This window comes from Anthonomus grandis, chromosome 6 (genome assembly GCF_022605725.1).
Source record: "Anthonomus grandis grandis chromosome 6, icAntGran1.3, whole genome shotgun sequence".
In the NCBI taxonomy this organism is placed as follows: domain Eukaryota; kingdom Metazoa; phylum Arthropoda; class Insecta; order Coleoptera; family Curculionidae; genus Anthonomus; species Anthonomus grandis.
In genome coordinates, this window is record NC_065551.1 from 8,002,563 (window position 1) to 8,023,679 (window position 21,117).

At 32.5% G+C, this 21,117-nt stretch overlaps 2 protein-coding genes across 2 annotated transcripts in view; one reads left to right on the top strand and one right to left on the bottom strand.

Moving 5' to 3' along the window:
- The window catches only part of LOC126737758 (troponin I), a 66,677-nt gene extending 66,416 nt beyond the window's left edge, over positions 1-261 (top strand). The window contains exon 15 of the mRNA XM_050442797.1: positions 35-261. Within this exon, the coding sequence (XP_050298754.1) occupies positions 35-45 (11 nt within the window). The 3' untranslated portion in view covers positions 46-261. The remainder of the gene's footprint in view (positions 1-34) is intronic.
- A 7,072-nt stretch (positions 262-7,333) lies between these two features.
- The window catches only part of LOC126737981 (tetratricopeptide repeat protein 17-like), a 212,763-nt gene continuing 198,979 nt past the window's right edge, over positions 7,334-21,117 (bottom strand). The window contains exon 12 of the mRNA XM_050443125.1: positions 7,334-7,513. The gene's annotated coding sequence lies outside the window, so the exon portion shown is untranslated. The remainder of the gene's footprint in view (positions 7,514-21,117) is intronic.

A 21,117-nucleotide genomic window follows, 5' to 3' on the forward strand; every position in this document is an offset into this window, starting at 1 on the left:
TTTTATTATTTCTTTATATTAAGCATTTTTTTAGCCGCAGCTTAAAATCATCAGCATTCTGAAATGAAAGTGCCTTCCAACTTGCAAGACTTCAATTACATTATTGGTTACTTAAACTTTTTTTTCTGTTATGTGTATAAATTACAACAAGTTATATATTTTGGACTTGCATCATATTACATATATTTTAATTTTACAATTTTAGGTGTAAGATTATATTATTTATTAAATGATGTATAGTTATTAAATCTTTTTATTGTATACAGTTATTTTTACTCACTATCCATCGTTTTAGATAAAGTTTTGCCTAAAATTACGAAACTGTTTAGCGTTCCTTTCCCTTCTTTTGCATGCAGGTCTCGTTTCTCTTGATCGGTTCAGGGAAGCAACGAGCCACATTTCATTCTGGAATCGGAATGACGCAAAAAGTGACGTCATCGTGCGCTGCGAACGGGTAAACTAGGTCAGTTAGGGTGCGATGCCCTGGTTTGGCTTCGAGGACACGGCAAGCTGCATGGAATTATTTCATTCTGGTCTTTTCCAACAAATATTATAGTGGTGCATTCGGCTTTCAATCGATGCATCAGTGTACAGTCTCTTTCATTTAAATGCGATCAATGTAACGAACTACAGATCCAAAATTTAAAAAATAATTAATAAAAAAACTTGGTGTAATCTATATAACTGGAAGATATAAATTTTGTTGATCCTTTGAACCATCTTTTTTTTGTTAATAATTCATTAATTGCAAGGAATAACCGCTTGTTACTTAGTAACTAAAATAAATTAAAATCAAATTTTAGCTCTTAATTAATTTCTTAGAAAACAAAACTGATATGTTAAAATTCTCCGAACCATATATTGATTAAAACCGAAAATCTGTTATTCTTCAATCCCTGCATTTACTGAGATAATCGAATTGAGATGAAAATCACTTAGGCGGACACAAGGCGTGGTTTTTTAAATAATATTAATAATAATAATATTAAGAAGGTATAAGTCCAGTAATAAAATGAAACAAGATAATTTACTTTTTGAACTCTCAGAGAAAATTATCTTGTTTCCTTTTTATCTTTTCTAGCAATTCTATTAGAAAGCTTAACGACAATTCTCCAACAAAGTCTCCAAAAATGCCTTTAGCATTTATCCCACTAAAGAAAACATCGAGGAGTTCTGAGGCACTCTAGGTATTGTTCCTAGTGAATGCAACCTCGACACTAAATGGCTGACTGAAGAACGCACAAGAAGTGTCAAACATGTAATCCAATGGCATCTTTACCATTTTCAGTTGGCGAAGTGACTAACGTCATAAAAAAGCTACATAACTGGAAAGCTCTAGGCCCAGATCACGTCCAAAATTACTGGATTAAGAAATTATAGTCAACACATCACAACTGGCCGACCTTCTAAACGACGTGCTTATAAATCCTCAGATTTTGCTTAATTTTTTAACAGAAGGTACCAAGGACTGCCAAGACATTAAGATCCGGCTAAATATCGATCAATACCATGCTTACCTACACTCTATAATCTAATTACATCTTCCATTACAGAACGTATTTTACAGATATTGTGATCAAAATAGCATCATAGCGGCTCAACAGACAGAATGTACCAGAGGTGCCATGGGGTGTAAAGAACAGCTATTTATCGACTCCGTAGTTTGCAATCAGGCATTTAAATTGCATGCACTTAAATTATATAAAATAGATAACCACAGAATTTCATTTTTAGAATTTAGTATGGCATCTTGGCGAACATCAATAAAATTTCAGGTGCCTAATGGTAACTGCATTGAAACTAATATGATTCCTATTCGTAGGGGTATATTTCAGGGAGAGTCCTTAAGTCCACTTAGTTCTGCCTTGCCATGAACCCTTCAACTAGGTACGGATTTGGCCTAAAAAAAGATAATAAAGAACTAACAAGAGTAAACCATCTACTTTATATGGATCACCTAAAAATTCTTGCGGGCAACACGAAGTTCACTAGATCAGATCCTTAAAATAGTGGACAAATTCTCTGGAATATGGGAATGACCTTGGACTGGATAAATGCCGAACTGTGAATATTATTAAGGATAAACTACAACCAGGTGACTTTTAAACAGAAAACGGTCAGATAATTAATGCTATGGATGAAGAAGAATCCTACAAATATCTAGGAAAGAAGCAAAGGCAAAGAATAGACCATAAAACTATAAAGAATAAACTGACAATTAAGCTCACTACAAGAATGCGACGACTCTTTAAAACAATGGTAGCAACTTTTTTATGGTAGCAACAAATTTAAAGCTATACATATGGAGTCAGTTCATTAACTTACTCATTTGGAATTATAGGATAGATTCAAAACGAACATCGAATATTTGCAAAGAAAAGCTAGAACACTCCTAACAAAAGCCAATAAGCATTATCAAATTAGTAACTGTTGTTCCTTTTTCTTAAGAAAGGCTGAAACATCACACATTCATCGTGCCATATATGAAGCAGATGACTCACACCACTTAAATTATAGGAGCTTGAGCTGCCCACACACCATAGCACCGAGCAAGAAAAAAAGCAAGGTTGGATGGGAAAACCACTACATGGAAGGCATGTTCACGAGGTTCAACAAGAGTATGTCGACATAGCGGCTTCGAACTACTGGTTCCCGAAACTGAAGGGTTTCTTGTGGTTATCCAAATTCAAATAATACCAACAAGAAATTATTTAAAGCTTATCGTAGGTGACCCGAGGGTACAAAGTGACAGAGGTAGGTATGAATGTAAGACAATGGAGTCCTTTCAGTATGTCACGGGTGGATGTCAAACTTTTGCACCAACGGCATATAAAGAACAACATGATCTAGAATTAAGAAGTAAACGTGTTATCAGCAGCCAAGATACTATATTATAACTATAAATAAGCCGGAACCAGTTCTTGAAAATAAGCGACACAAATTGTATTGGGATCGCATTGTACTTACAGACCAACGAGTAAGTAACAATAGGTCTGACTTAATACTAATAGATAAAATTTCCAGGAAGACAACCCTTATTGATGTAGCTATTCCTAATAATAACTAAGAGTAAATTAAAATGAAAAGATTGTTAAGTACAGGGTTCTAGAATACCAATTACGAAGACAATGGCAAATGAGAGAAGTGCGGACTGTTTTAATTATTGTGAAACAACAGAAGTAATACCAAAGAGCCTGATCGAAAACATGAAACTGCTCAACCTTAAGAAATCTATAAGCTGATGCAGAAGTTGACGCTATTATCCACATCTTGAATCATCAGAAAGCTCATTGGAAACGCAGATAACATCATCTAGTTTAAAAAACATATCATGTACTTTTTGTCCAAGTTTATTATTTGTTAATAAAGGTAAAAAACAGAGTTCGATAATATTGTTATTATTATTATTATTATTATTATTTAGATCTTATGAAATCTGATATAATAATAATAATATTATTTTCAATAATAATAATAATAAACATCTACCGATATTAACATACTTATTAATCGTATGGACAGACACGGAACTAGACAATGTCATAAAGAAAAGAAGAGCAACTCTGACTAAACATAGGAAGCGCCCTCCTAAGGCAAGTACCCTAAGGATCACAATACCAAGAGGGGAAGAAAGAAGAGGCCTTATTAACATCAATAAACCTATACAACGGGAAAGTTTAACTGTTAAAAGCGTACATACACGAAAAAAAAAAACAACCTTGCGCTTACACCGAAGTGCTTGCTTAGCTGCGCATATATACCTTTAAACCTGGCCAACGATGCTTAATAAGCAAATGAGTTAAACAGTTAGGAGAAGCAACAGCAGGAATGGCAGAGCAATACCCTCCATAGAAGACACCCTTATGACCGCGACCAACCACATGCCGACAAGATAGCGTCAAACGCATGGTTGAGCAGTGGAAAACTTTTCCCAGAAACGGAGGCCTTCATGATAGCTAGGACTAGGCGGTAAACACTAGATACTAGAGCTTGAAACACATCGTCAAACATTCTCAGAGATGAGATAACAGATGTAGAAAGTGCAGGGAGCGGCCAGAAACCGTCCAACACATTACAGCAGCATGCAGCTTACTCTGTCAAAACGGCTGCCTACGCCGGCAACCAAGTAATACATTAAGAATTGTACTACAGGTTAGAGCTTTTTCAACAGGCACCTAGAAGCCCTTAATAACCACCTATAAGTACAATCCTTTAGCTGTAACTAAAACGTCACAGTATACCATCTACTACGATCGATTCCCTTCTACAAACCGGACATCATAGTTCGATACCAAACACACATAACCTGCTGAACACCTTTGCAGAAAGAAAGGGGAGATACACCGATCTGGCCGATCTGGCAGATGAAATCAAGAAGTTGTGGTGCTTGAAAAAGTAACAGTTCTGCTCATTGTATTATCGGTCACGACAATAATACCCAAAGACCTGCACATAAGCCTTAAGAAGAAAAATAGGAATATTAATAATAACTACGGAAAAATCAAAACATACAATAACAAAAATAGTAGAAGTAGTAAATTTCTTGTTAAGAACAATAAAGAACTTTGTTGCAAAGTCCTCACAGAATAAAGATGAGCAATGATAAAGTTTGTCGCCACACTGACGACCGGAGACTGAATACCGGCACCCCTCTCGCAAATTAGTAATACTTGAAATTGCTAACATTATTTTACTTAGTTATATATTTTTTTAGAAGTTAATGATCTAGAATATGGCTACTGCTGTTATTAAAACATTAGGGGTTAAGATCAAAGCTAAAAAATAAACGAATTCCAGAACTGATGTAACTAAAAGTAACTTTAAAGTATTTTTTAGGCATTGCTTTTTAGGCATTTAAAGTCTAATTAAAGTTTGTTCTATCTTTTCCATAGTAAATAAAAGTTTTTAAGACATTATTTTAAAGGGTCAGATCAATTATAATCATTAATTAATATATACAGTGTGGTGACTTTAACTGGAATAAATTCAGTTAAAACTAATAAAATTTTATCTTGCAAAATTCCTGAGACCCGTCGATTTTTGTTTATTTTTTTCACATTTCAAGATAGTTGTTGTATTTTTTCACTTTTTGTCCAAATTAACCCAAACTTTTTTTTTTCAAATGGAAAGCCACTTTTTTTAAACTCTCATTGGAAATAGCCCTTTTTCCTGATTAAATTACCCTATTTACTTTTGTGATTATCTAAAGGAGAAATACGAAAAAAAAAACCATTAAATTATTAAAAGTCTCGAAATATTTTGTGTTGGTAAATTTTTGGCGTGTTTGTTTATTTTATTGGTATCGAGACATTTCCTGACATTGTTGTAGTGTCACTGTTAAAGTGAATTTCAACCAGTTGTTAAATAAGTTAACTTATATTGAAAAAATGCCTTATTTATCCGAATCCCACAAGATTGAAATCTTAATGATGATTGGTTATGGGGACAGAAGTCGTCAGCTAGAGGTTGTCCACTTATTCAGGCAGAAATATCCAGATTTGCCACTTATTAACCAAGGTACGGTTAGTAAAATCGAAAGCAGATTTCGAGAAGTTGGGCACGTGAGGGATGTTTCAAGACAAAGGTCTTCTAAAATCAATGAAAACACCCAATTAAATGTATTGTTAGCGATGGAAGAAAATCCGGTAACTGCAGCCAGAAGAGTAGCTCGCGAAAACTCTATTCATCATAAATCTATGCCAAAAATTTTAAAAAGTACAAACACCTTATAAAATGCAACCCGTTCAAGAGTTATTGGAAGACGATCCAGATCGCAGAGTTCAGTTCTGTGAATTAATGATGAACGCCATTGACGAAAATTGCATATCTTCGGAGTGGATCCTTTTTTCTGATGAGGCTACATTCACCCTAAATAGCCATGTTAATAAGCAGAACTGTCGCTACTGGTCTGACGAGAACCCACACTGGGTAAGGGAAACTAATACACAATATCCCCAGAAAACTAATGTTTGGTCTGGCATAATTGGCAGGCAAGTTATAGGGCCCATATTCTTCAATGATACTTTAACTGGGGAAAGATATCTAGAATTTCTTGAACATGAACTAGTTCCAGTCTTACGTGCCTTATATCCGAGTCAGTTCGATCCAGATTTGTATGATGAAAGAATCTGGATGCAACAAGATGGTGCTCCCCCACATTATGCCCGTAATGTACGCCAGTATTTAGATGACAATTTTCCAAACAGATGGATTGGTAGAAGGGGTGCAATCGAGTGGCCGGCACGTTCTCCCGATCTCACCTTACTTACTTCATTTTTTTTCTGTGGGGACATTTGAAAAGTCAAATTTATATGAGCAAACCAGGAAACCTAGATGAACTCAAAGAACCTATTAGGCAAGAATTCCGACAAATATCTCCAGAAGTGTTACAAAATGTCAGAAACGAATTTTATTGCCAACAAGTAAATGGTGCTCATTTTGAGCATCTTATACATTAAACGCAACTTTTAATAATTTAATAGTTTTTATTTTTTTTTCGTATTTCTCCTTTAGATAATCACAAAAGTAAATAGGGCAATTTAATCAAGAAAAAGGGCTCTTTTCAATGAAAGTTAAAAAAAAGTGGCTTTCCATTTGAAAAAAAAAGTTGGGGTTAATTTGGACACTCACTGTAGGTGAAAAAATACAAAAACTATCTTGAAATGTGAAAAAAATAAACAAAAATCGACGGGTCTCAGGTATTTTGCGAGATAATTTTTGATTAGTTTTAACTGAATTTATTCCAATTAAAGTCACCACACTGTATGTAATTAAATATTCTAGTACAAATATACTAATACACCATTTTTTCAAATAAAATAGTCTTTTTGTATAGTTAGGTATGAAATATTAGTATTTAAGACTAAAATATTTTTGTGTTTATTATGGAATGAACACGTGCAACATTCCACAACATTATACTGCATCCAGTGCCTTGATACCTTTAAACAAAAACTCTTTTTGTAGGTGTTTAATCTATACAAGACAATGTAATATTCGAATAGTCAGAAAAAATATTCAACTTTGAATTGAACGATTTAATACCATTTAAACTCCGGGAGCTCTCAGATACAAATTTATCACAGTACCGAGAAAGGTAAGATTATAAATTGAATTAGAAAACATTCTATGGAAGACACATCAATGGGGCTCGACACAGCGACGTCAAACTACTGGTTAACCTTCGCCCAGTTTTTCCTGAAACTGAAGAGTTTATATTGGCTGTACAGGTCGCTCTAGCAAGGAAATATGAATGCGAGACATCGGAGTCTATTCAGTATGTTACAGAAATGTTACATCTTACTATGTAACATAAATGAAACACGAATTACTCCTATTCGTATTTATCTTTATTGTCCGGGATTAACAAAAACTTACATGAAAGCTGATTTATCATCACCGCTTCTAACTACTACTTAAAAAATACTCGTGCCACTCGTGGCCTTAAGGTTTCTCGGGCGTGGTTCCTGCGCGGCTCTGGCTCCAGTCGGTTTATCGTTTACCGAAGTGTTCACTATACGAAAAGAAGGTTGTTAGAATTTGCGCCAATAGAATATAAATGAGTATATTCTGTTGGAAAAAATCTGGAACATATGAAAATTCTTTCCAATCGATGCCTTTTAGCATGAAATCTTTTAATGTAGATATAAGCTAAAAGCATAAATACTATGGAGTACTGTATGCATCATCCACATTTTAAATAATCACAACAAGTAGTACTTTAAAATTATACTTATATTCAGATCAAGGAGAAAAAAGTATTATTAAAATAACAGGATCATATGAAAAAAAATTATCGACCTTTATAGATTCTTCAAAAGAGATAAAGAAATATCAAAATATTCTCAGTTGATACATGAAATGAAAGCGTCAATGCTGTGTACTAGTCTGTGTCCTATCATATTATTGAGAACATCATTACCAGGCTAGAGCAATACATTAATATGTTAAGTCAATTTGGCAATGCCTCTAGATACTGGTGCAGGAAAAGCCACAGTATTGTAGTGAAGTACGCAAAGTCAATAGTGTTTGCAAGGCTGGAAAAAATATCCGGATGATTATTCCAGATAATTGAGTTGTGAGATGCTAAACTTTCCGAAGTTTTAAAAGGTTAAGTTTAACACCCCTGAATACTCTTTCATTTTAGCATAATGTTTTACAAAAAAATATGCCGGAGCAGAACATAACATCTAAAGAAAATGAGAGTAAAAAAAGTAATTTTTATTTTGCATTTTTTGTTGCAAAATTTGTAATCTCCAAAATTAAATTACTAATACCTTTACTAATATTAAAATAAGTAGGTTACTGTTAAGGTTAAATTAATATAATTGCAAATTAATTAGGAATAAATAGCAAAAAAGAGTGAAAACTCTTTGATAAAACTTTGGCATTTTTTAAAGAAAAATTTGTCAAAGTGGGAATGGGTGGTCTTGGTTCTAGATCTGTCATATATATATAGCTTTTATGTTTTAATGCTGGTGGTCTTTAAGGCCACCAACTATAGGATTGATCCTTAAGTCGAGCTTTTAACTCTTGCTTTAGAAAGTCTTTTAAGCACATTTTAATTCTCAGATTTATTTGATTATTAACCATTATTCCGTACCCACGGTTACCAACCGTACCCAAGCTTCCGTACGGTTTTTATAGGCCAATATTGAGCAGTATCATATCAGTCAGGAATAAAAAAGTCAAAGATTGGCCAAAGAAATTTTGAGTTTGGCGCCGTAGTTTTATTTTTTAAAAATAGTTAAATCAACTATTTTAATTATTCTACTTTATTTTGGCATAAACGATAAAAAAATGTAAGCGGCGATGTTTCATGATTCGCCAAAAGGATTTGATTGCATGAATCACAGTATACTATTGTAAAAACTAGATACTTAAAAATACTAATTAAATGATACCACTGGAAATAAGTTTTTACGCTTACATGTTGCTGACAAGTCCAAATTTGAAAGTCATATTCTCATGTACGTTGGTATATCATATACTCATCTTAGGTTATATACTTATCCAGTTGCCATATTTGTTGCATCTCAATGGCCAGCTCTGCGTATTTGGTCTTCTTCTCTTGGTATTTGTCCAGCATCTTATTGTTATTAGATACGGCGACAACTACCAAATATGCTGCTTTCGTTTCCTTGTTTACCACTACTACATCAGGTCGATTATCCGACACCGTCTGTCGGTGACCTGATCGAAGTAATCGTAGTAATACTTTAAAACAATTATTTTCAAGCACTGCGTTAGGCTGATATTTATAGTATGGTACATAGCTGTTAAGTAACCCGTATTTATTATCCAACGCATGATATGATATTGCACATCTGGTTGTGTCGCTGCAGGTAGGTAACATTAACAACAGGCCAAAAAAAAAAAGATGCACCTCAACATTAATAGAAAACACTTAGATAATATGTCATAATTGAAATTTACCTGTCTCCTACTCTATGTAGTTGCATGATGATTCGATGTTGGCACGTTTGTAAAATCATTTATCAACCAATAACTCAAAAAAACTACAAAAAGCTATAAAATCACTTAAAAACTTTAAATTGAAAGAAAATCACGAGGCTTGGCTTGTTTTCCACCCAGAGAGAACCTAAAAAAGACAACCGTCAAATACGACAGTTAAAATGTCACTATTGTCATATTTGATGTACGTCAAGAATTAGCCAATCAGAATCAATCGGCCATCTTGGGTCTAAGACTCTTCCGCCCCGCCCCATCTAACCTTCATACCGGTGGCCATCTCGATTCCCTAAACTCGAATTCGCTACGACAATCGAGGTGCTTTACAATTTTCTTTAAACGTGTGTAGTTTTGGGCTTTTGTATTTTTTAATTTGCGATTCTTTCTTGCATTGCATTTAATGATGAGGTTTTTTTACAATTTATTTGTTATTAATATTGCTTATAAAAATTTTGTAGTAAAAAATAACTGCAGATCAAAAACGAGATATAAGTTCTTATAATAATCAGATTCGAGAAAATCGGGTAAACTTAACGACTAAGTCAATTTAAAGTAATTGAGTATCCTCCCTTTTTCAAAAACCTACGAACCACTTTTAAATGTATGCACTAATTTCTAATATATTAGGTTTTGGATATATAAAATCCTTTTTAAAAAATAATTTTTATTTAAAAATTGCAAATTCAAACTAACATAGTAACGTGCTTATTTACTACTGACTTAATAGTATATTAATATTAAAATTACAAAGGCTTTTTATACACAAACTATGTGTATAAAATATATAGACTGACGCTGCTGACTGGACAAAGATAAGGAGGTTCTCGGATTTTCTGTTCCCACTAAAAGTGTGGAAATACAACTCTGCATATTCTTAGAACTAAATTTATCAAGGTAACATGAATGCTGATATTAATACAATGTTGGCTATTTTTCATATAACAACTCTCCCTTTTAGAAAAAAGTTGGTGTTGGATAAACAACAACTTTTAGGCAGAACTTTTTTTAAATTTCTAACTTTTCTTCTAACTTTCTAAGAGTTCTAACTCCTCCTCGATGTCTTCTCCCAAGTGGGTACTGGGTCTTTTTGATAGGATATTGGAGATTCTCTGTCGAACGGATTTTATTTAAGGTCTCGGTTGGAATGGTGGAAGATCGTTGCCAAGTCTTGAAGTCCTGGTTTTCCGACGTTTGAAGGAAATGCACAATATAATTAGTAGAATTACAATACGATTTTCAAAATGGTAAACCAATTTATGTGTTTTTCGATAAACGGTAGACTGATCATTTTATCTAGTTGGTCGGAGTACTGGTTGAGATTGTGTTTGGCGATGTTCATGTCATTAACGTTGATTTCATTGATGCGTTATGGCTTCAGTTTTGGGATTTTATATTTTTCTGAAAGGGGTTTCTTTCATTGATCGATTGGAATATGGTTCAGCTTGAATTCTCGTACTTACAACAAAACTGTTACAGGTACGTATAAGACTGATAATGCTATTGGCTTCAATGATATTCGTGACGATTTCCTGGCCTTCACACTTTATGGTAATTGAGATTAGAACCAGACGTTGTAACTAACCATGAATTTTGATGGGTTGGCTGGACATGGTAGCTCTCGGCTAGAAAATCGAAGTTGTACAGATTTTCGGCAGCTTTGTTTGTTGTCTAAGGAGTTGCGCTTCACAGATGGCATCGCTATCAATGGGGTACGTGAGTACATTGTAGCAAATTTTGGTCTTCTTGTCAATAACTTTACAATGGTTTATGTTTCGGAAGGTTATGAAAAATAATGAATCAACATCGCACGCAATGTATTTATTTACTGTTGAAATTGTATATAAACCTGTTCCATTGTCTAAAATTTGTATTGGGTATAGGCAGTATAAGATATAGGGTAACAAGTGGTATTTTTAATACAAATACTATTTTTGAATTAAACTGATGAAGCTTCTAATTTGATTATGTCGATATATTGGGCAATGGTGGAAGTTGAAGTTGGTAGGGGTAAATTATTTCTTTGATGAGAATTAGAGATTTATTTAAGAGAATCTTCTAAATCCTAGGGTTTTATTATAGAGCCATGCAGTATTTTTAGGCGCGCAAAGGTCACTGCGCTTAATGCGTCATTAAATGTGTCCTTAATAGATGAATAGCTTTTCATGAATGATTCACATAAGTCCAATGCTTTGATTTGTGCGTGATAAAAAGCAAAGTCGTCCAAAAGTTCAGCTATTGTTTCAATTTCGACGATATTTTTATTAAATTTTCATCGGTTTTTAATTTTTGTATAGTAGAATTAAAATTCTTTATAATTCATGTTGTTACTGATATTTATTTCTGTATAAGCATTTTAAGGTTTGCCTCATTACGGTTGATTTTGTCAATGCAGTCATGATAGTATTGTCCGTCTGATGCGTCTAAGTTCCCAGTTATTGTTTTTAGATGGTTTCGAAACCATTAAATATTACACGTTTATATCTTAAACGTGGTTCTTAATATTTTGTATTTACATATTTTGAAATTTGTTTAAGCAGACTTATGTGCGTTTGAATTTCTAATTTAAAAGCTACCATCATTCGATTGATTTTTTTGGTTGATAAGGTGTCAAGAAAACTGCTTAAAATTTTATCGTTATGATCGATTGCTTCTCTAAACGGAAGTAAGTCTTGTTAGATTAAAAGTATCCATTTTTTATTAGATACTTTAATATTGAATTCTTCAGTGAAAAAGAGTCCGATTGTGTTATTAATAGGTGTGATTCGGTATTGGCTGCTGGATCGAGGACCATCCCAGTAATCTGTAAGGAAATAAAACCTTATTCAAAATATGGTTTCATCCTATCAAAATTGACTTTAGTTAATTTGTTTGTTTCTGGATTCAGTAATACAGCTGAATTTAAAAGAATTTCGGTTATGACAAACGGGCCATTAAATTTGTTTACAGATTTTGATTTTATTTGTGATTCTCGTATGTAAACTTTATCGCCGACATTAAATTCGGGTAGATTTTCAAAAACGCTCTGATCGAATCGTACCTTAGATTTTTGTTTAGGTAGTTCCGTTTTTTGTCGGGCAATTTTATAAAAGTATGCCATCTTGTTATTAAGGTCTCAGATGTATTTTGAGATAAGGGCTTCTTGATTGTAAGGTTTTTCGGGAGGTCTATTTGATGTGTGGCCAAAAATTAATTTATACGGGGTGAACCCATGTGTGCAATTTTTTGTGTTGTTATAGAAAATCACGGCATATGGTAAGGCAACAAAAGGATGATCCTCAGGATGTTCTGCTTGATTTATTCTAATAATTTCCCCTAGCGTGGCGTAAAAACGTTCTAAAGAACCATTTGATTCAGGATCACCTATACTTGGAAATAATATTTTCGCGTCAAAAGTTGGCAAAGATCTTTTAAGAGGGTGTAATCGAATTCTTTACGAGACTCGCAACGGATTCTTAAGGGTATGCCGTAGTGCTGAAAATAGTCCATGAGAGTATCTACAACGGTAGCAGCTTTTTTGTCTTTTAGCGGGCATGCTTGAACAAATTTAGTTTGTCATTAATTGTTAAGGCGGAATTTCGGGAAGGGTACACAAAGATGTCAATATTAATTCAAATGGCGTTCGAGCTGTTTCCGTAATTACAAGCGGTCCACTTAGGGTTTCCCTGACTATTTTGACTTTTTGACATATTTCGCATTTTTTTATGAAATTTTCAATATTTTTATTCGTGGCCTTGCCAATGGTATTTTTGTATTATTCGACGGGATGTTTCATTAATTCCGCGATGCAATTATTTAACCCAAGATGATACTGTTCGAAAATGATGGAAATAATTTAGACATTATTATTGTAGGTAGATCTAAATTATTTTCTATGCGATAGGTTTCGTTTAATTCGAATGTTTCTTGATATTTGAACGAAAAATAGAACAGCAAACATCAGTAACAAAAGGTAAAAAAATATGTTATAATTATTGAATTTATATGTTTATGCCTAAGCAAAACACTCTTCACAAGTGGACCGGCTAATTCTAAGAACCAATAAATAAGAGTATATTTGTTTGTAGATATCATATTACAGTGATATCCCGTTGAGCCTTTTGAATAGGCATTGTAGGTAGTTTTTTAGGCAGTCAAGAAAAGACCGTGACTTAAAGCTAAGATTCTGTTTTGTTCCAATTTAAATAAATATAATTTTAATCAACCTACCGGGTGTTTTTCTTACAAATAATTAAATATTTTCGATTTTTAACTGTCTTGCTAGTGGCAATATTGATTTTTAACTGCTGAAATCTAATTCTTCTTCGAAGATTAATTTAATTATAAAGGTAAATGTTTACTGAATAGATAGGTTTTGAATATATAAAATCTTTTTTTAAAAACAATTTTTATTTAAAAATGACAAATTCAAACTAACATAGTAACGTTAATTAACTAAAATTAGGCTTTTTATACACCATCTATAGACTGACGCTACTGACTGAACAAAGATAAGGAGGTTCTCGGATTTTCTGTTCCCACTAAAAGTGTGGAAATGCAACTTTAGCATATTCTTAGAACTGAATTTATTGTAAACAATGCGTGGGTTTATCAAGGTAACATAAGAACTGATATTAATACAATATTGCCTATTTTATATATATAGATAATATGCATATATATATTATATGAAAAGTAGCCAACATTGTATTAATATCAGTTAGTAGGTTCATTTGTGATGTAAAGTTAGAACAGGAAGAAGCTTGAAATAAATTATATTATTTTCAAATCTTACCCTTTTCCATATTTTTCATTAAGGTTTTTTAAGCTTAAATCCGTACATTAATGGAGAAAAGAATCAATAAGGAGGCTACGGCTCCCCGCTGACGTCATTAGGTTCCCGGAGGTGGGGCAATGCGTCAATACTTGTTGCAAAATGTGTCGGACGGAAATTGGGTCAGTGGTGGGAGCAGGAGAAGAGTTCTTTGACCTCGCTGGTCCAAATTTATTGTTAGCGAAAATACTTAAGCTGAAGGTGTGAATAAAAATTTACATATGTAAAATAGTTTTATAAGAGAATACTTTGCTGGTATAATTGGCGTTCTTATTATTATAAACTTCCATTATATTCCACTCTTTTAAATGTTATGTTTATATTTTAATTACATTTTTCATGATAAGTTTAATTTATTTAGATAATTATTACTTTGGCTAATAAAAAATATGTATCTATTTAAGATATAATAATTTTATTATAAACGTAATTACTTTTATGTTAAAGTATTAATAATTATATGCTTAATTTTTTCCTAGTTTGCTTTTCAAAGATTTCCTATTTTAAATGTGTGGAAAATAATTCCTCTAATAATAAAAAGCTCAATATAGTAACTATGAAATATTTTATTTATTTTTCTCCTCTGTTTTTTTTTTGTATAGTATTCAACTTTCCCTTATATTTTTAAATATTTATGATTGTAGCTTAACTCTTGCAGTAATGCTTACGTCCTTATAAGTGAAGTGCCATAATTATTAACTAATTATGGCAAACCTCTGATTACTTGCCGTATCTACTTATAACAAAGGTTTTTGTAGGTAACTATAATAGTGGCTCAGTGACTAAACAAAGTGAAATTAAAATTTAATAAGATTATTTAATAAGATGCATGCAATTTATTTATAGAATAATTCTAAGTTAGCGTCTGCATTTTTTGGCGAGATGAACTTCCCCCTCTCTTCCGGGCTGACTGACGTCACGGGCTTAGGGGAAAAGAGGTCAAATGCCCAGGTTAATGCATTGGATGCGAAAGATGTACAGAGTGTTTTAATAAAATTAATTAATAAAAATACGCGTTTAAAGTTCCATACTTTGTTTTGATGCAAAATATTACACCAAGTTTTTTTTATTATATAATTTACGGTGAATTCCTATTTTAGCATATAATATATAAAATATAAATTAATTACACTTGATATTCGAAATTAGAAAATAAGAAGAGTTACTATCACAAAAATACTTAAATATTATAAGAATAAAAACAATTTTCTTTTCAAATTATAAATAAAAATAAACTTGATGTTGAACAATCCTTTTGATGAAAAACAAACACACACCATTATACCTAATATTTGTTAAGCATTATTGTAGATCCATAAGCCTAGTCGAATTTTTGAATAACCCAATAAATATACAGTTAGTAAAAAGTGTGTATATAAATTGAGTTTAAAATTATTATTAGTGAAATTTTAAATTCACATTTTATCCAAGTCTTACTCATACATTTTATACAGAATAAGGCGAGGAGAAACATAGCGGATTTCATTCATAAAACGCTCAGCGACTGGTGCAACTTTATACATTTAAGACCATGCCACACTAAATATGCACTTAACAAAACAAAAAAACTCCGCCACTGATTACTTCAATATTTGTTAGGCGCAAGCAAATACCATACGGAGTCATGCAGAATCTCTGTCCAATTACAATCAAAATTTATCCATAGCAACGAGCATAGAAACCAATACGATGCGATAAGACCAAATCGATACAATCTTTCCGCGTCGTGTTGCCAGTTCAAACGATGAGGATGAGATTCTTTGGAAAAAATTTAAATATTATTAAATAAAAAAAAGAAAAAACACAATGACTTTTTGATAATTGTAGGTACAATATTGATACTTTATGTCCAGCTCAATTGTACTCTTGCAATGAAACTCGGCAAGATGTGTGTAGGTGTATTCAGTGGCCAGTGCTGATTAAATTCCTTTCAAAATGAATTATGAAATTAGTTAATTAGTAATAATATGCTATTGTCTAACTTTTGTTAAATAATTTAATTAATAATTTATAATAACACTTAAACTCCGTTAAATATATGATATCATATAATATGCTGTATAGACTCAAGCTCTAATAAAGTCAAACCCGTGTAAGCCAAAGCTTTTCTTTTAAATACAAACAGATTTCAGAAATAATGAAGATTTTATCCAGCTGAAACTTTTGTTTTTCAAATGGGTACCTACCCTAAGTGTAATACATTATCTTAAAGGGCATACAATCTTCTATCTAACCAAACCACAAATAAAGAAAATCGGTTCGTCAAAAGTAAGCAAATATTTAGCAAAAATGTGTGGTAGTAAAAGACATTTTATCAACTTAAACCTTGGTAGGTCAAATGGTTGTGTCATATAGTGTCACACATTATTTTAAGTGGCAAACAATTTTCCATCTTACGTCGCCAGAAAAATTGATGCAAGTCAAATCAAATAACGCATATAATACAATATATCCTTCAATCGTCCAATATTTAGAAAACCAAGTGGATGAAAATAGTATTGGGATACTTTACGAAAAGAATTTATATGTATAACAAGATGGAGCTTCCCCGCACTCAAGCACTTTGATAATTCAAAAGTGGCTTAATGAATAATTTCCAGGGATTTGGATTGGCAGACGTGATGCAATTGAATAGCCCGAACGGTCGTCAGACTTAACACTATCGTTTTTTTTTCTTTGGAGGTATTTAAAAAACAAATGTTATAAAACCCCACCTAAAAATATTAATGATTTAAAAGATCGACTTACTCGCTAATGTAGAGATATTAGCGGACAAACACTTCCACTAGGAATTTCAAGACAGAATTTATTATTTTCTCGCGAATAAAAGAGCACATTTTGAGCTTAATAGAATAAATTTGTGAACTGATTAAATTGTTTTGAGTATTTGATTGGTGGTAGATTGTATGCCCTTTAAAAGGATGGCTCGATAAAATATTCATTTTTACCAGATATTTTATCTCACTATTCGCTGGTAAATCAACCGATTTAATTTTTGTTAGCACTAGTAAATAGACATTTTAATGATGCTTACAATGATTTACACATGATGGGAGTTCATTTGATATATCAAAGTGCGGTTAGATGGAGGTGAGGAGGTGATTGACAAACCTTTGTCAAATAAAAAATTAAACAACTGGTATATTTCGATTCACGTTTTTTTTCTTTTGTTTTTTTAAAGCTATTAAGGCTGAATTTTTTAAAAATGAAAGCACTATATATTATTAATACAAATGTTGGGCAAAAGTAGAGGAAATACATTTCTTTGGTCAGCCATAATACATTACCGATTATCTGATTCCTAGAATTAACGCAAACCTCGCGTATATAAATAAACCACCGCTATATAGGGATTTGCATGTTGCAATCTAAAAATAGGCAAATCGCAACCCCCGATCCCTCCAACAGCCCTCTAAAACAGGACAGTTACCTGCAAACATTATGAATCCGCAAGAACACGTGAGTGTTTAACAATCAATGTAATGACGTCATTGCTGTGTAGACCAATCGCCGCGTAGCTTCATTCAGTTTAACTGAGTGGCCCGCTTTGAGATTCATCTCGACGTCCTCACAAGAAATTCTGTTCAGTTTCGAATGAGGAGTCGCAGCTGAAAGTTCAGCAGCTGCGGACCTAGCACAATAGTGAATTAGTTGATGAATGAGTGGTGCATCAATGGATTCACATCATGACCTACCTCATCATAAATAACTTTGTGAGTTGTATTTTTTATGCAAATTTAATTAGTTGTGTTTCGATATGCGCTCCTAGATTGTTTATTATGCTTGTAGATTTTTTTTTAATACAAATATTATTTTGGACTTGCACGCATAAATATTACGTAGGCAAGAAGACATATAAATAAAATTATTATAAGCTTTATTGAACATGTAGAATATTTATATTAACTAATTAAAATAAAATGTTTTAATCAAGAAAATAAGGTATTATATGTATCCAAAATTTTAAAAACAAAATTGCCAATTTTCTTCAGATGCGATTATACAATTACCATAATTATACAAAAAATATACAAACAAAAAATTTAAATAAATTAAAAAATTTAACTTATTTTTTAGCTCTTAACAATGTTATAATAAAAAACTTAATTAATAATAATAAAATGCGTTACATACCGAATAGCTAAAGTTTTAAAAGAATTAAATTTGGTGTGTAAGTTTGTGTCGTAAAGGCTTATTTTTGACGTAATTTGTTGTTCTGTCACATATTATATAGATTCTATACAAATTTCTATAGAGAATATTCTAAAAATAATGCCACTTGTCAATTTTTTCCACATAGATAAAAAAAATAATATTTCTAATTGTGAAATAGTGCTAGGAATAAGTTGAAAATCTTATATTTGCATCAAGTAACAATGGAAAATAATTTTGATCGTTCGTTTTTATGTGCTTGACACGAATATTCTAAATAAGGAAATATATATTTCTGCGTTTAATAATTTTTTTCTCAAATATCATCGTTTTTAGCGAAATGCTTTCTATCGTAATATGTTAAAATAAAACAGGAAATCCATTTAAAATTATAAAATTAAGATCTTATACCTCTTCTAATTATCTGTAATAACGAATCAATTTAAATTTGTCGTTATATCGACAGAAAAACAGGAAATACGTCAAAAAATATACCATAATTATTATGAAAAGGTGCGATAGACAGATCGTTTTATCCTGGACCTGCCAGTATAAAAAAATGTATGCAAAATTTCATACAAATTTCATAAAATTCCGAAATAAATGACAACAGCGGGTATACCAGTATATAGGTATACCGGGTATACCGGCTATATAGTAATTTTGCTGTACCGCCTATATATTTTAAAAGTTATCAAAACTATGATCTCCCTGTCATAAAATGTTTTAGGAAAACACCTACCAACCTATACAATAATATTGAGGGAAATTAAAGTTTGTGTAAGAATTAAGCCTCACCTCCCTCAGTTGATCTTCTGGGGATCCTTAGGCCTTATCACAATCAACAAAAGCCCGCCAGAATGAGACTAGAGTATAATGAATACTCTTGTCATTGATGTAAGACAAGAGTATATGTGACGTTATATTTTTAATAATAAATGAAATTTAAATAAACATTTTATTATGCACCATATTTAACGATTTCGCAAAGTATCTGGTGTAGTATAGTCACCGCCAGACATAATTTATTGGACACTCTACAAAACTCGTGCTTTTTACCTGTCATAGCTATGTTACTACCTGCTATAACATATGCTTGCTCGTCAGGTTTTTTGACAGGTCACTAAAATTACGTCTGGCGGTTAGCGTAACTCTGTATTTGGCGGATTCTTCATTCGTTGGATCCTCAAATGATATTTTATATTAATTTCCGTCTTTCCATCCACCTTAGAGCAATCCTGTTATCAACTCTCTCACAGTATTCGTATACTGCTTTGCATGTATTCGCGTGCATGCGCACTTTCTTCTACTGGAAGTATAGAAAATCTTAATTAATTAAATGACGGCCATATTGGCCTCCTCTAATTTGCCACTACTTCAATAACTAAGCTAGGAACTGTCTCGTTCGATATATTTAAATAAACTCCAACATTTAAATAAACTACATTTAGACTGCTATTATTCCTTATTATTTACTATCTCAGAGATTATCTAGGACTACATTCCACAATAAGATCATGTTCGTGTCACTTGTGAAACATCACATAGTACGGCTTAAATTTATAGATTTTTGTGATACGAATACGTTAACCTAGATATATAGAGGGATGTTTAATTTTATATTTGACAAAGTTTTGTCAATCATTTCCTCATCTTCAGGTAACCTCACTTTCATATGTCAAATGGGAACCTCATTGTCTCACGCCATTGTGTGATACATTATAAGCAGCATTAAAATGTCTATTCAACAGTCCTTACAAAAATTAAATCGGTTAACGTACCATCGAATAATGAGCTTAAATGTCTGAGAGTTTTGGTCATTCTCCGGAACAGACTTGTAATATGGCATTTTATCTGCTAAAAAAAAATATTTTTTTCGCTTCCTTTAAGCAGAGCGTTCTTACTACTGAGCCGTGTCGCTTTTTATATTCTGTTGGTACAAATGTCTGATTATCTCTTTTAACGTGCTAGATAAAACTGCCATACCAATTGCTTGAGAACCAATAAATTTCAGAGTTAGTTCCTTGTTGGAAAGACTTGATCTTTCATAGACACCAGAAACACTTCTGTTTCAGGAGAAAGCTGCCCGAGGTAACGACATATTCCTGCCAAACCTTGCTGATACGTCTTTAATGTAATAGAAGCAATGCAGTTTCCAATCGACTTTCAATCTTATCCTGTTCGTTATTGTGGTGACTTCACTCTGGATCTTCCAAAGCTTAAACGGTGTTAAGTCATCGGCTTTACATACGTGTCGAACCTAATCCAAAGTCATTCCTATGTTACCAGAGAACCTCCACTATCTCATACATAAGCCATAGATCTTGATATTTAACAAATATAATATATAAGCACTCTCTAAAGTCACCATTCACAGGTATGTTATCATCTCCACCAGATAGTCTTGTAGAAGCGCACCTAAGAAAAAAATTACAAAATCTAGAGCTATTTTATTAGACATACTTACTTTTCAGAAGGTCGCAATTTTGCGAACCTGCAAAGCAAAGCACTTCCACGGCTAATTCGTTGCGATAATGTTTCATGCTAGAAGTGCCTCATCCCATATAGAAAAAATAACTGTCTTTATTAAGCTTTTTAATTTTTTAAAAATCTGAATATTAAAATAAAAATTCTTCGTCTTTTAAATATACACTCTGCATATACCTTTAAAGACTACATATTAA